Below are 20,561 nucleotides of genomic sequence, written 5' to 3' on the forward strand. Positions count from 1 at the left end.
CAAAGAACGAGCTATTGATACTGGACCTTTAGCCAAAGTTCAATATATTTGATCTTCGCATAGTTGCAATAATACTAACTGAACCGGTTAGTTACTGCAGCCGCAATATTTTAAAGAGAAAAGGCGACCGAATCCCTTTTCCCTTTCGTAACGTTTACGAACTACAAACAAGGTTCCTTCCAGATCATTGGATGACCGACGGGACACCGAAGATCTTCAGCTGACGAGCTGTAAAAGCAAAAGGAACAGAACTGTTTTCTCCCTGGACCTGCACTCTGTGCTGTCTTCGGATAACAGACGGCACACTTTCAGTCGCCAAGCAAGCGCGATCTCAAGTAAGGCTGGCATCTGGGCAATTGTTAGTCTTAGTTTTGGTTAGTTCATGTGAAGAGCGTTGTTTATTTGAATTCATTCATGGTTTAAATGCTCACATTTTGATTCACATGAAAGTCGGTGGCGGCACGGTGGTGTAGTGGTTAGCGCTGTCGCCTCACAGCAAGAAGGTCTGGGTTCGAGCCCCGTGGCTGGCGAGGGCCTTTCTGTGCGGAGTTTGCATGTTCTCCCCGTGTCCGCGTGGGTTTCCTCCGGGTGCTCCGGTTTCCCCCACAGTCCAAAGACATGCAGGTTAGGTTAACTGGTGACTCTAAATTGAGCGTAGGTGTGAATGTGAGTGTGAATGGTTGTCTGTGTCTATGTGTCAGCCCTGTGATGACCTGGCGACTTGTCCAGGGTGTACCCTGCCTTTCACCCGTAGTCAGCTGGGATAGGCTCCAGCTTGCCTGCGGCCCTGTAGAACAGGATAAAGCGGCTACAGATAATGAGATGAGATGAGATGAAAGTCAGTCTTAGACCGCGTGTTGTTTGATTTGCTTAGTTTACTATCTGTATTTAGTCAGATTGTGCATGCGTTTTCTCTCTCTCTCTCTCTCTCTCTCTCTCACTCTCTTTTTAACTCCCTCCATCACACTACAGCCCTCAACATTGGGATTTCAGGAGTAGCTAAGGGTTGAGTTGAAGTTTGGGGTTTAAGGCCTAGCTGGACTAGTTTTAAGCTACAGATCCCTTTGTTACACTCCCACGCGCATCGCCTCGTTCCCTCACTCCCCTTCTCCTTGTTGTGCGCCTGCACATGCTCTCTATCCCGAGCTCCTCCTCATCCCATTAGTGCACAGCTGCGCGTGCACGCACGCACACACACACACACACACACACACACACACACACACACACATAAACACGTGATTTCCCTCTCACATTTTAACATCCTCTCGCCCCTGCACTGTAACAATTGCATATAGCCATTACTTCTGATCACCATTAGTGCCTCAGTTATCATCATATTCACTGCTAATTTCTTACTCTGTTTACTGCTGGTTAGGGCCCGAGCCCGAATGGGCGAAGGCCCTATTGATCTTGTAAGAGTTCACTATTCTTCTTCTTCTTCTTTTTCTTCTTCTTCTTCTTCTTCTTCTTCTTTATTTTTCTCCGCTGTTGGGCCATTTTCGGGGCGCTTGCCATGGGCGAAAACGCACGAAATTTGGCACCAGTTCCGAGAATTGCCACCGCTACTCAGAACCAAAAGCCCAAACTTGGCCGGGGCTCAGGGCCTCTATAGCGCCCCCTAAGTCGTTGTGATTTTGGCCTCCCGCATTAAGGTGCCTGGTTGCCATGTAGTTTGTAGTAGTGGCATGCCATTTGGTACGCATATGTATCTCACTAAGCCGGACAAAAATGTAATGCCAATGCATTAGCCACGCCCAACAGGAAGTGAGGTAATTTCACTTTTGTGCGAAATGCATGGTCACGAAGACGGCGCAACTCCTCCTAGACCGTTCATAGGAATGTCACCAAAATTGATACACATCATCTACAGACATGGCTGACAAAAGTTACTAAATACATTTCACATAGCATAAACCGTTCAGAAGTTATATGTCAATCAATTTTCAATGCAAAATTTTACATGCTTAAAAATTCATAACAAATCTTCTAATTGCTCAAAACTGCTCATACTTCACACACAAATCACTCATTGGGCTTCTGACATGTTACCCACTTTCTGTGATATTTCGCCACTGGGGGCGCTATTTTTGGGCAAAAATTCCAATCTTTCCTCAAATTTGGTCAAACTTCACGGCCACCCTCTTACTACCTCCCATGTCATGTATACCACATTTTGGGAATTTTCGTCCATGGGGGGCGCTGTTTTTGGCCGACGCAATTGCTCCAAAACGGGTTTTTGGTAAATAATTCCATAATGCTTTTCCTTCACACCACTACCTTGTGATAGTGCGTTGCTGTTGTAGACACTTATTTTTCCAACTCATAATCGCTCATGTACAGCATAGCGCCACCTACTGACATGGGAAAAACCAAAAATTTTATTCTTCAAAAATCTATATCTCATCTTCTATTTACTCAATTGTCATCAAACTTCATACGCACACTCTTCATAGCTCACCTGACATGTATGCCAAATTTTGTGCACTTTCGCCCCTGGGGGTGCTGGTTATGGCAGAAATGATATTGCAGCTTCTGATTTGTCAAACTTGGCAAGCAAACTCTTTACAAGACCCTTATTGGGGCACTTGCCATGGTCGACAACGCACGAAATTTGGCTCCTTTTTCTTAGACTGCCACCGCTACTGAGAACCAGAAGCCCAGATCCAGGTGGGCCTCAGGGCCTCTATAGCGCCCCCTAACGTGTTGTGATTTTTGCCTCTCGCTTTAAGGTGCCTGCTTGGCATATAGTTTCTAGTTATTATTATTATTATTAGGGCCCGAGCACCGTTCAGTGCGAGACCCTATTGTTTTTGAAGGATTATTATTATTATTATTATTATTATTATTATTATTATTATTAGGCCCCGAGCACCGTACAGTGCGAGACCCTATTGTTGCCATGTGTCCAATTCTGTGCTTTGTCGCCATTGTGGGAGTCATGTCTCTTGCCGAAGAAGCTGTGGAAGGTATTTCGCGGGGACGCATGCCCCCGCCCCCCTTGGCCGCTGGCGTGAGGGCCCGTCAAGGCCGCTTGCGGCTTTAATTATTATTCTACTTACTACTGACTATTGCTTTTTACACTACTGATTATTTCTTGTATACACTGTATCACCATTTATATTGAATTATTCCTTGGCTGCTATTGTTGCTATATCTGATCAGTATTAGTTTGCTAATTCATGTCAGCTATTTCAATAAATGGTACCTTTGGAGTAAACTGTGTCCTGTCTATTGCTACAATATCCACTGAGTGCCAACCTCTGCCAAACAATTGCCTTCGCCCATTGGGTTGTTATATGAATGTTATAGATCTAGAGTAAACGTATTACATTAGAGCTACAATACTCACTAAAACTATAGCAGCATCACCACTAAGTTATTCCATTGATTTTAATAGTTTAGCTATAAACTATTAGACACTTGAATTAATGATTAATGAATTTATGATACTGATCCCTTTTTACATGAGACTGATTTGATAAGGCTATTGCACTGACATATATTACAGAGCATATTTCAAACACTCATAACTTGCTATAGCAGTGGCAAAATAGCTATCAAAAATGCATTCCTATATTTAATAAAATGAGATAAATAGAATTTTGATAATAAAAATAATGCCTTCGGTTCTCCTTTAAAGGGGTTTCTGATGATCTTTGTGAATGATTTAGCTGAGAGATAAGAGCCAAGACAAGTGAGAATCAAACCAACTGTTGTTTGTTTACACTTCAACTTGCAGCGCTTCGTTGTAAAGACGCGAACAAAAAGCTTAAAAAAATACTCACACGGGCAAAACCAATCCAGGATTCACTGGGCAGCGACTTGATAGCGAGGTCCTTTACCCAGCCACGTACAAAAAAGTTGTACGCCTCCATACTCTTCCACGCTTTCATCTGTTTTGCGGTGTAGAAGGACGTCTGCAACACCAGATAGTTGGAGATGTCGGGGAACTCGACTGAAGGGTAGTTTTCGAGATCGTATGACAAATCCTTCTTTCCCAGACTGTAGGCGTCGATTCCATTGCACACAGCAATCTTCTGAATATATCGAAAGCGAGCAGTGGCTTCTAGGTTACGAGCGTACGCTGATAAGTTATCGCTAGTTGTTTGCATTACGGCAGCCAATTAGACCACCAGCTATTTCACTTCCGGTAAAACTTTCCGCTCAGAAAAGTCACGTGACTGAAACCCAGCAATTGGTCCTTCAATTCCCTTCTTTCTTGTCTCCTCTTTTCTTGTATCTTGTCTTCCCTCTTTTCTCTCTTCGTTTATTCTCCTTCTTCCTTATCATTTTTTCTTCTCTTCAGTTCTCTTCTATCATTGTGTCTGTTCTCTTTTCTCTTTCTTTCTGTTCTTGTCTCTTATTGGTCCTTCAATTCTCTTCTTTCTTGTCTCTTGGCTTCCCTCCTTCATCTCATGTGTTCTAATCCTTTCTTCATTTCTTCTTATTTTTCACTTCTCTTCTCTATCATTGCATCTGGTTTCTTTTCTTTCTTTTTCTTCTTGTCTTCTCTTATTCCTCCCTCTCTCTTCTATTCTTTTCTCTTCTTTCTCTTTTCTTCTCATCCTCTCATCTCAGATCCCCTCTTGCTTTCTCTTTGCTTCATTTACTCAGCTTTTTGTTTCTCGTCTTCCCTCTTTTCTCTCTTCACTTCTTCTTGTTTCTTCTCATTTTTTCACTTCCCTTCTATCATTGTGTCTGTTCTCTTTTCTCATCTGTTGTTCCTCCTATTCTATTCTTTCTCACCTCCTCTCTCTTCTTCTCATCTCATCTTTTCACTTCTCTTTATTTTTATTCCCTTTTTGTCTCGACTCGACTCGACTCATCATGTCTCTCCTCGTTTTGTTTTGTAGGGCGAGCATCATTCAGAGGAAGATCATCTCTTTCCAGGATGAAGGGTCTCTCACAAAGCGACTGTGTGAGAAAGGTGAGGCTTTGGTTCTCCACATTCTGTTCTCCAGAGCTTTATGTTCCCTCTGTGGATCTCGACTCTGATTGGTTTAAGTGCCACGCTGTTCTCCTCTTCTTCTTGTCCTTCATCGCTCCACTTTTACACTGCATGTTGATGTTGTTCAGTGAAGGCAGACCCCCACTGTGCAGGACGGTGGGCTGCCAAGATGCCACTGTGTGTGTGTGTGTGTGTGTGTGTGTGTATGTGTGTGTGTGTGTAAATATTCTGGGTGTTTTTTTATTTTTTATTTTCTCCTCTCCAGAGCCATTATATGGTGAGGTCACTGAAAAACCTCTGCTGGATTGCTGTGCCTGTGGAACAGCCAAGTACAGAGTGACCTTCTACGGGAACTGGTCCGAGAAACTCCACCCCAAAGACTACCCCAGTGAGTTAGGAACATAGCACACGCTGTACGCACTGAATGACAAGGTATCTGTATTAATCAGACATGGGGTTGCTGAGAGTTTGATCTTTTTTTTTTTTAAGTGTACGTTTCTCTACAAAACACTGGGTTCAGATCTTTCAGTGTATATAGTCATGGAGTGGAGAACAACAGCCAACCACTTTCTGTGATGTCCAACAAGGGTTTGAGACACTTTCCAAGGATGCTGGAGTCTCCTCTTCCTCATCTTCCTCCTCGTCCTCCTTCTCATCATCATCATCATCTTCTTCTTCTTCCTCCTCCTCAGCATCACCATCATGTTCCTCCTCATCATCTTCTTCCGCCTCCTCATTATCATCCTCATCATCCTCATCCTCCCCCTCATCATCATCCTCATCATCATCTTCTTCTTCTTCCTCCTCATCTCCCTCTTCATCTTATTCCTCCTCCTCCTCATCATCATCATCTTCTTCTTCCTCATCTCCCTCCTCATCATCTTCTTCTTCTTCCTCCTCCTCCTCATCATCATCGTCCTCTTTCTCATCCTCCCCATCATCATCATTTGTTTCCTCTTCCTTCTCCTCCTCCTCATCATCGGATTCCTCCTCCTCTTCCTCCTCCTCATCTTCCTTCTCCTCAGCATCACCATCATCATGTTCCTCCTCCTCCTCATGATTATCCTCTTTCTCCTCCTCCTCATCAGCATCTTCCTGCCCCTCCCCATCATCATCATCATCCATCTCCTCTTCCTTCTCCTCCTCCTCATCATCATCGGCTTCCTCCTCCTCATCGCCACCATCCTCCTCCTCATCATCATCCTTCTCCTCAGCATCACCATCATCATGTTCCTCCTCCTCCTCCTCCTCCTCCTCATCATCATCATCATCTTCCTCCTCATCATCATCACCATCTTCCTTCTCCTCCTCTTCCTCATCATCATCATCTTCTTTGTCCTCCTCCTCCTCAATCTTCTTTATATTTTCAATTTTGGAGACTTGGACAGATTTTCATGACCATTACAGAATAATTCCATGTCCCGCAACCATTTCTGTGTAGATTTAGATGTATTTTGGGGTTGTTCTTTAGTTAATGGATCAATCTGTGGCTAAATCATAACCTCCAGACAGACAAGTTTGGGCTTAGTCCTTAGTAATTAGAGGAATTCTGCATCAGTCATATAAATGTGCACCATCTCTTACAGTAGCTCTGGAGGCTTTTCCTGGTATGCATTCCCATCTTTTTAATGTTCATGGCCAAAGAGTTTGATTGTGATCTCTTCTGAATACAACCCATGATCCCAGTTGTAGCTCCATCTTATTTAGGAATGATCAGGAGCTGGTTTCTCTCAGAAGGTGCTTGATTTCTGCCAAGTTCTTAAATTGTTTCTTAAATTGAATCATGGTCACTGTGCCAAACCCCCAAGAATCTGGAGATTAAATTCTTGCATGAATCTGGATCAGATCTGGAGATGTCTTTGATGATGCCATGGTTGGAGAGTAACCAACATGGATTTCATCCTATATGGGTCAGAGTTTGAAATATCCAGGCAGAACCATCTCTGGGTTCTGGGGAATTCTGGGGTTTACACACTGGGTGTTTATACAGTTACTTCAAAACCACCATTGTTGATTTATACAACTTATTTTTATCCAAATAATGGATTTAGTCTCAAATCCATCTCCTACTCTGCTAAAATTGACTCGAAAATGTTAAATGCTTTTAAACCTCCACCTTTAGAATCGATATCCCCAGTCTTGTTCTCTGAGGGCTTTTTTGACCTTCTGAAACTGCCTTCCTGGGAGTAATTTAAGACGAGGGATTACCGGCACTCTCAACTTGAGCTCGAGCTCTCACAACTCGGATCGATATGCTGATGAAAAAGGAGTCTGAAAACGAGATAAGGCCAGTAGTGAATTTTATGAGCTTAGGAAACTGAAACTGTGTGTAATTGATTTTACTTGCCTGCATATACACCAAGGTTAAGGGGGGGGGATGCTGTGTGAAACAGGTGGGAAGGAATTGTTCGAAACAGCACAAAGGAGAAGGTGCAGCATGAAGCCACCTGTCGTCTGACTAATTTTATTCCTCAATATCATCAGACACAAATATAGCAAATAAATATCAGCATCACCTCCATTTCTCTGGCATGTTTAACACTTCAGATTTATCTTCATGACATTTCTGCTCTGTTCTTCCTGGAACGCTGTGCTAGCCGGGACGAGGTCGAGCCAAGAAGAAAGGGTCTGAGAAAGAAACTCTGAACGAAATTTTGGAGAACAAAAATCTTCTGCTGGAAAGACAAACCAAGCTTCATTGAGTTTCCCAGATCATCTGCACTACTTGGCCATCTGAAAGGAGCGCTTCACATTTCTCTAGAGACTTATATGTTCTTCATGGGTATTACTGGGTGACACGAAAGGGCTGCGTTTGACAGGAAATATGAAAATCAGGGTTTGGACATCAAGATCTGATCACTGAGAGACTTGTGGACTGATGGATTGGGCTGAGGGATTAACTGTACACACAGGGTGAGAAGATTATTCTGCCCAAGATGTTTGTACGCGCACTGTTGTTCTGGAGAAATAGTTCATACCGCAGAATGAAATTACATCAGAGGCTTTAAAATCCCACCACAGTCTGGACTCTTCACACGAGATCTGATCAAGAGGCTAGTCAGGGATTAAGTTTTTTTTTTTTGTAGTTTCACAAGCAGGCTCTTTAAAAATGGTTATAGTGCAGCTTTATCCTTTCTTATGTTTTAACAAATTATTTTTTGTTGCAAGACTAGTTTAGGTGTTTTTATTTGTAATACTTTATTCAGCTCTTTTTTTTACCATACAAGTTCAATTTTTCATCCTGGATTTAGTCCATCTTCTTCTTCTTCCTCTTCTTCTTCTTCTTCTTCTTATTATTATAGTGAGTGGTGGTAGTAGTCATAGTAGTAGTAACACTGGTATTATTTGTCGTTGTGGTCGTAATAATAATAATAATAATAATAATAAGTTTAATTTATATAGCGCCTTTCAAGAAACCCAAGGACGCTTTACAATAATAGACAAATAAATAAATAAATACATAAATAAAAGGAAAAAAATAATAAATAAATGAATAAATAATAAAAAGTAAAAAGTCCACCAAGTAGGGGTCAGGATGTAATTCCCATGGTGTAGCAGCCACAGTCCCACCGAAAGGCGCATGAAAACGAGTCCCACATCTCCAGCACAGCCGCCGCGACGACGCCAGCCACATCGCCCGAACACCACGCCATGGATCCACAAAGCGAGCAGAGAAGCTCCGCCACGCAGAGCACTGGTGTGTCCCAAACCGCCTGCACAGCCGCCGCGACGCCACCGAGCAACATCGCTCGGAACATCACGCCAAGCATTAAAGCACAGAGCGCTGGACAACCACAATGTAAAATGAGCAGCGAGCTCACTGCAGTCCACAGCTGGGAGCGCCGGCATCGCCCACAGCGAACCAAGGCCTGGAGGGAACCAACGCCCAAAACTGGGTCCGGAGCTACACCACAACCGGCGGACAAAACACACAAACAAACATCAAACTACACAAACACACAGAAAAAATAAATAAATAAAAATTAAAAAAGAAAGAAAATAAAAATAAAATGCAAAAGCTCTGGTGAGAAGCGGCAGCCAGAATGTGCACGACGTACTCTCAACCGGAAACGGAAACGAAAAAAAAAAAGATCTGTCGGTCATAGTCAGAACAATAATAAGAGTAATAGTAATATTAACAATATTAGGAAGTAGTACAGTAGTAGTATTAACAGTATAATTGTAATAGTATTAGTTGTAGTTACAGGAATAGTGACAGTGATTGCAACAGTAGTAGTAATTATAGTAATAGTAGCACTGGTCATATTAGTAGCTATACAGTAGTAATAACAGCAATAGTAAGAATAGTAGTAATAGTAGGGGAAATAATAATAATAATAATAATAATAATAATAATAATAATAATAATAATAATATTATTATTATTATTAGTAGTAGTAGTAGTAGTAGTAGTAGTGATAATAGTGATATAGCAATAGTAACACTGGCAGTATTGGTATTTGTGATAGGAGTAATAGTTGTACTTACAGAAATTGTAACAGTAATAGTAACGGCAATAGTAAGAGTGGTAGTGAGACTAACACTATTAGAAACAGTAGTAGTAACACTGGTAGTTTTAGTGGTTGTGGTAGTAGTTAGAACAATAATAAGAGTAATAGTAATACTAACAATATTAGGAAGCAGTACAGTCGTAGTATTAACAGTGGTAGTAATAATAGTAATACAACCCCGATTCCAAAAAAGTTGGGACAAAGTACAAATTGTAAATAAAAATGGAATGCAATAATTTACAAGTCTCAAAAACTGATATTGTATTCACAATAGAACATAGACACCATATCAGATGTCAAAAGTGAGACATTTTGAAATTTCATGCCAAATATTGGCTTATTTGAAATTTCATGACAGCAACACATCTCAAAAAAGTTGGGACAGGGGCAATAAGAGGCTGGAAAAGTTAAAGGTACAAAAAAGGAACAGCTGGAGGACCAAATTGCAGCTCATTAGGTCAATTGGCAAAAGGTCATTAACATGACTGGGTATAAAAAGAGCATCTTGGAGTGGCAGCGGCTCTCAGAAGTAAAGATGGGAAGAGGATCACCAATCCCCCTAATTCTGCGCCAACAAATAGTGGAGCAATATCAGAAAGGAGTTTGACAGTGTAAAATTGCAAAGAGTTTGAACATATCATCATCTACAGTGCATAATATCATCAAAAGATTCAGAGAATCTGGAAGAATCTCTGTGCGTAAGGGTCAAGGCCGGAAAACCATACTGGGTGCCCGTGATCTTCGGGCCCTTAGACGGCACTGCATCACATACAGGCATGCTTCTGTATTGGAAATCACAAAATGGGCTCAGGAATATTTCCAGAGAACATTATCTGTGAACACAATTCACCGTGCCATCCGTATCTAAACATGATCCAGAAGCGCAGACGTCTTCTCTGGGCCAAGGCTCATTTAAAATGGACTGTGGCAAAGTGGAAAACTGTTCTGTGGTCAGACGAATCAAAATTTGAAGTTCTTTATGGAAATCAGGGACGCCGTGTCATTCGGACTAAAGAGGAGAAGGACGACCCAAGTTGTTATCAGTGCTCAGTTCTGAAGCCTGCATCTCTGATGGTATGGGGTTGCATTAGTGCGTGTGGCATGGGCAGCTTACACATCTGGAAAGACACCATCAATGCTGAAAGGTATATCCAGGTTCTAGAGCAACATATGCTCCCATCCAGACGACGTCTCTTTCAGGGAAGACCTTGCATTTTCCAACATGACAATGCCAAACCACATACTGCATCAATTACAGCATCATGGCTGCGTAGAAGAAGGGTCCGGGTACTGAACTGGCCAGCCTGCAGTCCAGCTCTTTCACCCATAGAAAACATTTGGCGCATCATAAAACGGAAGATACGACAAAAAAGACCTAAGACAGTTGAGCAACTAGAATCCTACATTAGACAAGAATGGGTTAACATTCCTATCCCTAAACTTGAGCAACTTGTCTCCTCAGTCCCCAGATGTTTACAGACTGTTGTAAAGAGAAAAGGGGATGTCTCACAGTGGGAAACATGGCCTTGTCCCAACTTTTTTGAGATGTGTTGTTGTCATGAAATTTAAAATCACCTAATTTTTCTCTTTAAATGATACATTTTCTCAGTTTAAACATTTGATATGTCATCTATGTTCTATTCTGAATAAAATATGGCATTTTGAAACTTCCACATCATTGCATTCCGTTTTTATTTACAATTTGTACTTTGTCCCAACTTTTTTGGAATCGGGGTTGTAGTAGTAGTTATGGGGATAGTAGCCATAATTGTAACAGTAGGAGTAATAATAATAGTATTAGCAGTAGCAGTAATAATCATAAAGTAACATTGGTAATATTTAACAGTTATTCCATGAAATCGAGTTGTACCGGTACATGAGCTGATAGCCAACAAGGCGCATAGCACCAAGTTGTCTATAATCCATGCACGACGAGATTGAGTGGAATAACTGTTTTATTCTGTCCACGTTCACTGGATTTTGAGAAATGGAGCATTTTTATTTTTTGCAAATTCGGTAAATAAAAGCTTTATACAAAACGTCAGACAAAATCATTTCCGCTTAGAATGTAAACAAACCGGTGAAATGACAGCAGCAATTTGTAAAAAAAAAAAGCAATAATAATAATAATAATAATAATAATAATAATTCTTGAAAAATGAAAAAAAGATACGTTCTTACCATCAAATACTTTTATTCCATATTTTGTTGGGTTTTTTTTTGTATGGGGGTCGTCTTCTTCGTCTTTATGGTTTTTTGGCCGTTTGCAAACCAACTTAAAAGGTGCATTACTGCCACCAACTGGGCTGGAGTGTGGAACAGGAGATACTGGGGAAAAACAAACGAACAAAAAACTTTTAGCTATTTCTGTTTCTTTTAAATGTTTGATAATTTTGGGGGTTTTGTTTTCGAGTAGAGTTTTTATTTCGTCCTCGGTTGGTTCAGCAACATGTGCCACCATTTTGTTTTTCTCTACTCATGGTATATGAGATGATAGCCTAGTAGTAGATCAGCCAATCAGAGTGTGTGATTGCTCATATGAATGCCCAGTGAATGTGGATAGACTAGTCGTAGTTATAGTAGTTGTAACAGCAATACTAAGAGTAGTAGTAATCGTAGCATTATTATTATTATTATTATTATTATTATTATTATTATTATTATAAGTAGTAGTAGTAGTTTCCTCTTCCCCTCAGAGACAAACAATAAATAATCAAGTCTGCAGTAAAGTTAACAATACGTGTTAATGGCATAAAACAAAGGCTTAACGAGCCTCACTAAGGTTTCAATCACTAACAATTATCGAAAATGGTGATCAAAGGATCAATAAAATGATGAAATGACTGTTGATCCTGCTAAACTTAACACCTAGTTAAAACACACCGGTGGTGTTTTTATACCCCCAGCCCCGCCCAGTTCCACGGGCGCGACATAAATGACATCATCTCTGATTTAGAATGCATGAATGAACTGAATGGTGAAGATTTAGAAAACCGAGCGAGTCAGTGTGTGAACATTGACACAATACGATACACCAGTAACCTCCATCATTTCCATAACAGATGGAGGAATCATCACCTCCATTTGTGATCCTTTAACTCAGTCAGTGAACTGCGATAGCGACTAGGAAGCAGAAATTCGTGATCAGGAGAATGTGCTGAAAATTTTGCATATAACGAGTGTTTGGTCAGACAAGTGGGTCCGTTTCAGTATTACGAACTTTTCAATATAATGAACTATTTGGACGTCCACCAAGGAGTTTGTTATAGTGGAGTTGGAGTGTTGGAGTAATAATAACAGTATAAGGAGCAGTAGATGTCAAACCAGATATTTCTACTAATTTTCTGTCAATTTTCCCCACAGGACGAGCTAATCACTGGTCCGCCATCATTGGCGCGTCACACTCCAAGAACTACGTGCTGTGGGAATACGGAGGTTACGCGAGTGAAGGAGTCAAACAGGTAGCGGAGCTCGGCTCGCCTGTCAAGATGGAGGAAGAGATTCGACAGAAGGTAGGGAGGATGCTGAAAGGGCATGGAACCTGTACACTATCCATTATTAATAGTGGTATAAAATAATACAGGACCTCTCAGGCTGGATGGAGCTGTCGGGTCTTACTTTGGGTCAGTGCTTATTCGGTAAAAGGTGAAGATGAAGTCAGCAAAATTTGACCTTAATTGGTCTTTAACTGAATGGATTCCGTGCTGGATGAAACTCCAGTTTAATATTAATAATGAAGCTTTTTCCCTCATGAGGAAAGTATCTCTTTCACTGGTGAAGAAAAACTGCTGTTCTGAACTTTTCTCAAGCCTAATGCTAATTTACCTGACTGCAAGGTCATTGTCCAACACTCAAGAGCATTGCTACGTTCTCAGAATATAATGTTACGAGAACAACCACAATTTTGTTTGGCAGTATCATCATTAGCCACGTTTGCTATCTAGCTAAGAACATGGATCTTACCATTTACCAGCGGAGCTCAATGAGTTTAATACAGAAGTACTCAGAATGTCTATATTTTATACGTAGATGTACACTAATCTGTAACTGTCATGAGGATTGAACCGTCAGTCAATATTGATTCGGTTGACCATTTTGGCATTTGTTCTGCACTGATACATGTTTTGTTTTTTTTCATCAATACCAATTCTGAAATGAGCAACCTGCTTAGTATTAATCATCAGAGGTGTCATGGAAGGTTTTATTAAGCTTTATTTACGTTTTCCCAGTTTAACAAGTGACCATGAAAAGCACACACGCAGTATGAGTATGTGTGTTCAGGCATTCAGGTTACACTTCTCGTTCTTTAAATGTTAACGAGTTAATTTTAAGAATAAAATAACCTCAGTAGGGCTGGAGCTCATACCCACCACTGTTGTTGTTGTGTGAGTTTGAAATCCAGTCAACAAGGAGTAGCGATTTTTGTGAAATTGCACGTGACCCTTCTGTAGCCTCATCCATGGCAGGTGGCGCCACCTGGTGAACAATTCTCGTTGGAATATGTCTTTAGAGTCTTCTGGGTGAGTTTCAGTGAAAACGTCCCAGCAGTTTACGAAGAGTAGCATTTAATGTGACGAGTCACCCAAACATTTCAGACTCCCACAGGTGACGCCACTGTCTTGACGACTTTTATACATATCTACCTGGGGAACATTCCATATGAGTTTGATCAAAATCTGATCAATCCTGTAGGAGGAGTAGCGATTTCCGTGAAATTGCACATGACCCCTGTGTAGCCTCATCCATGGCAGGTGCCGCCACCTGGAATATGTCTTTAGAGTCTTCTGGGTGAGTTTCAGTGAAAACGTTCCAGCAGTTTACGAAGAGTAGCATTTAATGTGACGAGTCACCCAAACATTTCAGACTCCCATAAAATTGTAAATATGACAGGTAGTGCTACCATCTTGACTTTTATGCACACTCACCTGGCGAACATTGTATGTGAGTTTGATTGAAATCTGATCAATCCTGTAGGAGGAGTAGTGATTTTTGTAAATTGTGTATGCATGAAGACGACGGATGGATGACACGTGATCGCTTAAGCTTATCCAGCCTGGCCTATGGCTGGATGAGCTAAAAATGAAGTGTGTTAGTTAGCATAGCTGCAGTAGAGTTGCAATGGAGACAATCGGGCTTTATTTCACTTCAGAAAAACACCTCTGTACATCCATAAATCAAGTATATTTCATTGTCTTTATTGACTTATTTGGAGTGGACAGCCTGGTTACCAAGACACGTCAGTTGCGTGTGTATTGTGGTGGCAAACAGACCTCAGAAAGAAGTGCAGGGAAAAGAGTGAGATTGAAATATAAAGGAACTAAAAGAAATAAAGGAAAGAAATTATTTGTTCTGCCACTGGAGTGCAAAAGACAAAAAAAAGACTATCAATTTTTTCTAGAATACCATTGTCAAAGAGACCCATTGTATCTAAACACAGATGTTTATGTCTTTTATTGTCATCATCATCATCATCATCATCATCATCATCCAGAATTCTCATCTGTGCAGTGCTCACTTCATATCAAGCAGGGATTTCTCGACTATTTATCAAACACAAAGGCAAATTAAATGCTGTAGTTAAAACGATAAATTAGTACCAACAGCAACCACAATGCTGACATTCTCAGGACGCGGTTTCATAACGGTGAACACTGTTGACCAACATTAGCAGGATTAGCATAAAACAGGAAGGAGCATGTAAACAAACCAAATTGCTCAATGACAGTTTCGCGAGAACTAGTGTTGGAGAACTCGAGACTGGTCTCAAGACCACTTTTTGAAGGTCTCAGAATCCACCGCATTTTTACTCGGTCTTGTCCCAGTCTCAGATATAGATGACTCGGGATTTTATTTCAAGACCAGTCAAGACCACAGCTGCAGGGGGATTTCACTAAACTGCCTGTGCATTGTCTGATCTATTTGTTAGCATTGTTACTGTGATGTGATTGAATGCAAAATTTCCTGCTTGAAATGCAACCCATAATGTGACTCATTGATAATTTGAATTTTTTCTTCCTGTTAACGACATCACCCCTCCCCCACCCTGCCCCCCTTCACACCCACTGGTCCGGTTCTGGTCTTGACTCGTTCTCGCCCTGCCTTGGTCTTGGTCTTGTCTTGGTCTCAAACCCTCAAAGTCTCGGTCTTGATACACTCTGGTCTCGGTTTAGGAGGTCTTCACGACTACGCTAGCTAGAACATCATTCAGTATTTATGTAAGCATTTAATGAATGAATGGGGCATATGAGGATGGCATGGTGGTGTAGTGGTTAGCACTGTCGCCTCACAGCAAGAAGGTTCTGAGTTCGAGCCCAGTGAGTGTGAATGGTTGTTTGTCTCTATGTGTCAGCCCTGCGATGATCTGGCGACTTGTCCAGGGTGTCCCCCACCTCTCACACATAGTTAGCTGGGATAGGCTCCAGCTCGCCCAGAAACCTTCACAGGATAACCGGTTATGGATAATGGATGGACGGATGGGGCGTATGATAATATAATATCTGTGATATGACATTTACTTTACACGATAATTGAGCACAAACTACGCTAAGCCTTGGGTACATAATACAACTGACTTAAGTTTTGCTCAGGGTCAACTTATCAGTGTAAGAGAACCTGTCTCCTGCTGGAAACCCATTAGAATAATTGCAGAAGGTGTCCAGATGATTCATATCCCTATGTTGGAAATTAACATCCGATAAAGCTTTCTGCTGTTAGTTTGGCTCCGCCAACAAAACACATCATTGCTGTTTACAACATGAAAAAAGTCTATCTATGACCGTTAACATACTGTACATATGAGGTAAGAGTGAGATCTGTTCTTTTCAGTCACCTAGCACTGATCAGAGACATTTTTTTTTTTTGAGCAGAGAACACGTTGTGCTGATTCTTTTTATGTTTAAGATGTTTTATCAGGGGCGGCACGGTGGTGTAGTGGTTAGCGCTGTCGCCTCACAGCAAGAAGGTCCTGGGTTCGAGCCCCGGGGCCGGCAAGGGCCTTTCTGTGTGGAGTTTGCATGTTCTCCCCGTGTCCGCGTGGGTTTCCTCCGGGTGCTCCGGTTTCCCCCACAGTCCAAAGACATGCAGGTTAGGTTAACTGGTGACTCTAAATTGAGCGTAGGTGTGAATGTGAGTGTGAATGGTTGTCTGTGTCTATGTGTCATCCCTGTGATGACCTGGCGACTTGTCCAGGGTGTACCCCGCCTTTCGCCCGTAGTCAGCTGGGATAGGCTCCAGCTTGCCTGCGACCCTGTAGAAGATTAAAGCGGCTAGAGATAATGAGATGAGATGTTTTATCAGGTTACTATAGGTTATTATAGGATGATGCCGAAGTTCCTCGCCTTGATACACTCACCGGCCACTTCAGTAGGAACATCCATACATCCACCTGCTGTTTTGTTTGATGTAGTTCGCTAACTAGCCAATCCACAACATATCAAATACAAAGATACAAATCAAGATCTTCAGTTAATGTTCACAATGTTCAAACATCAGAACGGGAAAAATTGTGATCTCACAGTAAAGTATGACTTTCTTTCACTGTGGCATGGGTGTCGGTTTGAGCCAGATGGACCATGAAGGTTTGAGTATTTCAGAAACTGCTGATCTCCTGGGCTTTTCAAACACAATAGTCTCAACACAGAATGGTGTGAAAAACAAAAAACAATCATCGAGTGAGTGAGTGAGTGAGTGAGTGAGTGAGTGAGTGAGTGAGTGAGTGAGTGAGTGACAGTTCTGTGGGTGGAAAGTAAACAAATGCCTTGTTGATAAGCGAGCTCAGATGAAAATGGACAGATTGGGTTGAGATTTTTTGCCAGGAAGGATATAGTAACTCAGAGTTACCCTTTACAACCGTGGTGAGCAGAAAAGCATCTCAGCATCTTAGCAACAGCAGAAAGAAGAACACACTGGTCTTGAAAAGTTTCATCCAGTTGGTTGATTATTAATCTTAAAAAAAAAAAAGTTCTTATGATACACAATTGAAGAAGTTTTCACTTACTTATGGCGTTTCAATGCCTTTCATAGCTGACATCTTGATCACATCTCACCACCGGATGGTGCAGTGAGATGTGATCAAGATATCAGCTAAGAAAGACATCAAAACATCATAAGTACACTACCGTTCAAAAGTTTGGGGTCACCCAGACAATTTTGTGTTTTCCATGAAAAGTTACACTTTTATTTACCACCATAAGTTGTAAAATGAATAGAAAATATACACTACCATTCAAAAGTTTGGGGTCACTTTGAAATGTCCTTATTTTTGAAAGAAAATCACTGTTCTTTTCAACGAAGATCACTTTAAACTGTCTCCATAGGTGTATAGAGGCCCATTTCCAGCAACTCTCACTCCAGTGTTCTAATGGTACAATGTGTTTGCTCATTGCCTCAGAAGGCTAATGGATGATTAGAAAACCCTTGTACAATCATGTTAGCACAGCTGAAAACAGTTGAGCTCTTTAGAGAAGCTATAAAACTGACCTTCCTTTGAGCAGATTGATTTTCTGGAGCATCACATTTGTGGGGTCGATTAAATGCTCAAAATGGCCAGAAAAATGTCTTGACTATATTTTCTATTCATTTTACAACTTATGGTGGTAAATAAAAGTGTGACTTTTCATGGAAAACACAAAATTGTCTGGGTGACCCCAAACTTTTGAACGGTAGTGTAGTCAAGACATTTTTCTGGCCATTTTGAGCATTTAATTGACCCCACAAATGTGATGCTCCAGAAACTCAATCTGCTCAAAGGAAGGTCAGTTTTATAGCTTCTCTAAAGAGCTCAACTGTTTTCAGCTGTGCTAACATGATTGTACAAGGGTTTTCTAATCATCCATTAGCCTTCTGAGGCAATGAGCAAACACATTGCACCATTAGAACACTGGAGTGAGAGTTGCTGGAAATGGGCCTCTATACACCTATGGAGATATTGCACCAAAAACCAGACATTTGCAGCTAGAATAGTCATTTACCACATTAGCAATGTATAGAGTGGATTTCTGATTAGTTTAAAGTGATCTTCATTGAAAAGAACAGTGCTTTTCTTTCAAAAATAAGGACATTTCAAAGTGACCCCAAACTTTTGAACGGTAGTGTAAGTGAACATTTCTTCAGTTGTGTATAATAAGAACTTTTTTAAGATCGGGACGAACACATTGAGTTCCACTCCTGCAGCCAAGAACAGGGATCTGAGAATCAACAACAAGTTCCTTTTAAAGTGGCCAGTCAGTGTAGTCTCAGAGTCAGCTTTGCTTTATATGCGATCATTAATCATAAAATAAAACGTATGTCATAGATCACGGTCATTTTATGTTGTGTGTTCATTAGAGCGACGCTGTACACTACATCTACATCACATAGTATCTCATGGTCCTGGATGTTGGTGTCAGGACAAGAAGAATTTATTTTTTATTTTTTGCCAGTATGATTAAGAGTCCAAGTAAATGAGCACGGTGTCTCCCTGAGAAGACAAAATGAATCAGTGGGATTATAAATACTGTACATCAGAGGACTTTAAACAGCTCTGATCAGGAACACATCCAGATATATTCGATCTCCAAAATGATAGAGAATAGTGTGTATGCAGAACTGGAATGAGGCCATTGCAAGTTTTCTGATTTCAGTTTCTTTGATTGAATGATAAAGGACTGTGGATGAGGTCGAAGGGAAATAAATTGAATTTAGCCACAGAGAGAGCTCAGCTTGAGGCTCTCCATATCGCCACTGCGATCTCAGGATCTGTTTTTAAATGCTTTTCACACTTTTCCCCCCCATCTGCTGTTTTGCCCCTTTTTTGGCAAAATGTAGAGAATGAGGAAAGCGGTGTAGTAGACCAGGAGTCTCGGAGGAGGATATTACAGGATATTACTCCCTGTCGATAGTCTGAGTGAGAGCATTGCATCAGACACGATTCACTCTAATCTCCTCTTGTTTTTTTCTACTGACACAAGGAAAGCAGCAGGCAACAGGAGTTGTATTTATGATCCCGAATAACTCATTGCCTCAAAATACCTTCACCGGGAACTTTAATAGGAACGTGTTCCTGATTCTAAGATCCTTATTCTTGGCTGCAGGAGTGGAACCCTATGTGTTCTTCTGCTGTTGCTGAGACACTGTCCTGATCTCTTCACACGCCTTGCATGAATTACTAGGCATATAAACTCCGTCTCCGATTACTACGCAGACAAGGTGTTCCAGGTTCACCTTGCTTTAATGTAGCAACCGGCAGTAGGGTAAAACTGACAAAGAGAAAAATATATACATTCACAAAATGACCAAAATGACCATAATCTACGTTAACGCAAGTACAGTATGTGTTAAAGGAGAACTGAAGGCAAATTTTTTTTATCATCAAAATTCTATTTACCTCATTTTATTAAATGTCGGAATGCATTTTTGATCGCTATTTTGTCGCTGCTATAGCAAGTTATGAGTGTTTGAAATATGCTCTGTAATATATCAGTCCATATGTCAAAGCAATGGACGTAAACGAGATTCGTTGAGACCTGTGCGAGACATCGTAGGACGGAAGTAAAACGTACAGTGGAAATCAAAGTGACCGACATCTGCTAACGTTGTCAAAAGACGTGCGCGCCCTCTTTCGAATGCTGATGTAATCAAGCCGGAAGTTTTGTTTGTTTTGACAGCAATCAGGAAAGTTTGAAAAAAGTCGGCAGTAATCGTCATTTAAGCTCGTTTTTGTGCAATATTTCGTTTGGAAAACAGTTTTCAAAATGGCGGCACTGACACTTCATGTTTTGAAGTCTCACACAAGTCTCGTGAAGATCACACGGATAAGCGACGCCTGCCGTGAACCAAACGAACTAAATTCAACACGACTAAAAACCGAATAGGCCGATAAGTATAATATTTAATTGCGATTAGTTGCCAATACGAGTCACGATATAAGGTTACTCAAACCGAAAACGTAATTGAATAAGACGTTAAGAAATAAAGCAAGTTTAAAAATGACTTCAGTTCTCCTTCAGTCACACCACAGATGGTACAAAGTGTTGGTGAAATAAAGACAGGCTACTGGGTCATTCCATTCCAAATCAAGAAGAGGTTATGCTCGACCATCTCAGATTTCAATGAAATTTGGA

The 20,561-nt window shown here is 41.0% G+C and overlaps 1 protein-coding gene across 1 annotated transcript in view; it reads left to right on the forward strand.

Moving 5' to 3' along the window:
• Nucleotides 1-20,561, forward strand: part of spon1a (spondin 1a) — a 223,906-nt gene that overhangs the window by 54,571 nt on the left and 148,774 nt on the right. Inside the window, exons 4-6 of the mRNA XM_060922817.1 lie at nt 4,857-4,930; nt 5,217-5,339; nt 12,826-12,974. Coding sequence (XP_060778800.1) covers nt 4,857-4,930; nt 5,217-5,339; nt 12,826-12,974 — 346 coding nt within the window. The remainder of the gene's footprint in view (nt 1-4,856; nt 4,931-5,216; nt 5,340-12,825; nt 12,975-20,561) is intronic.

This window comes from Neoarius graeffei, chromosome 6 (genome assembly GCF_027579695.1).
Source record: "Neoarius graeffei isolate fNeoGra1 chromosome 6, fNeoGra1.pri, whole genome shotgun sequence".
Lineage (NCBI taxonomy): Eukaryota > Metazoa > Chordata > Actinopteri > Siluriformes > Ariidae > Neoarius > Neoarius graeffei.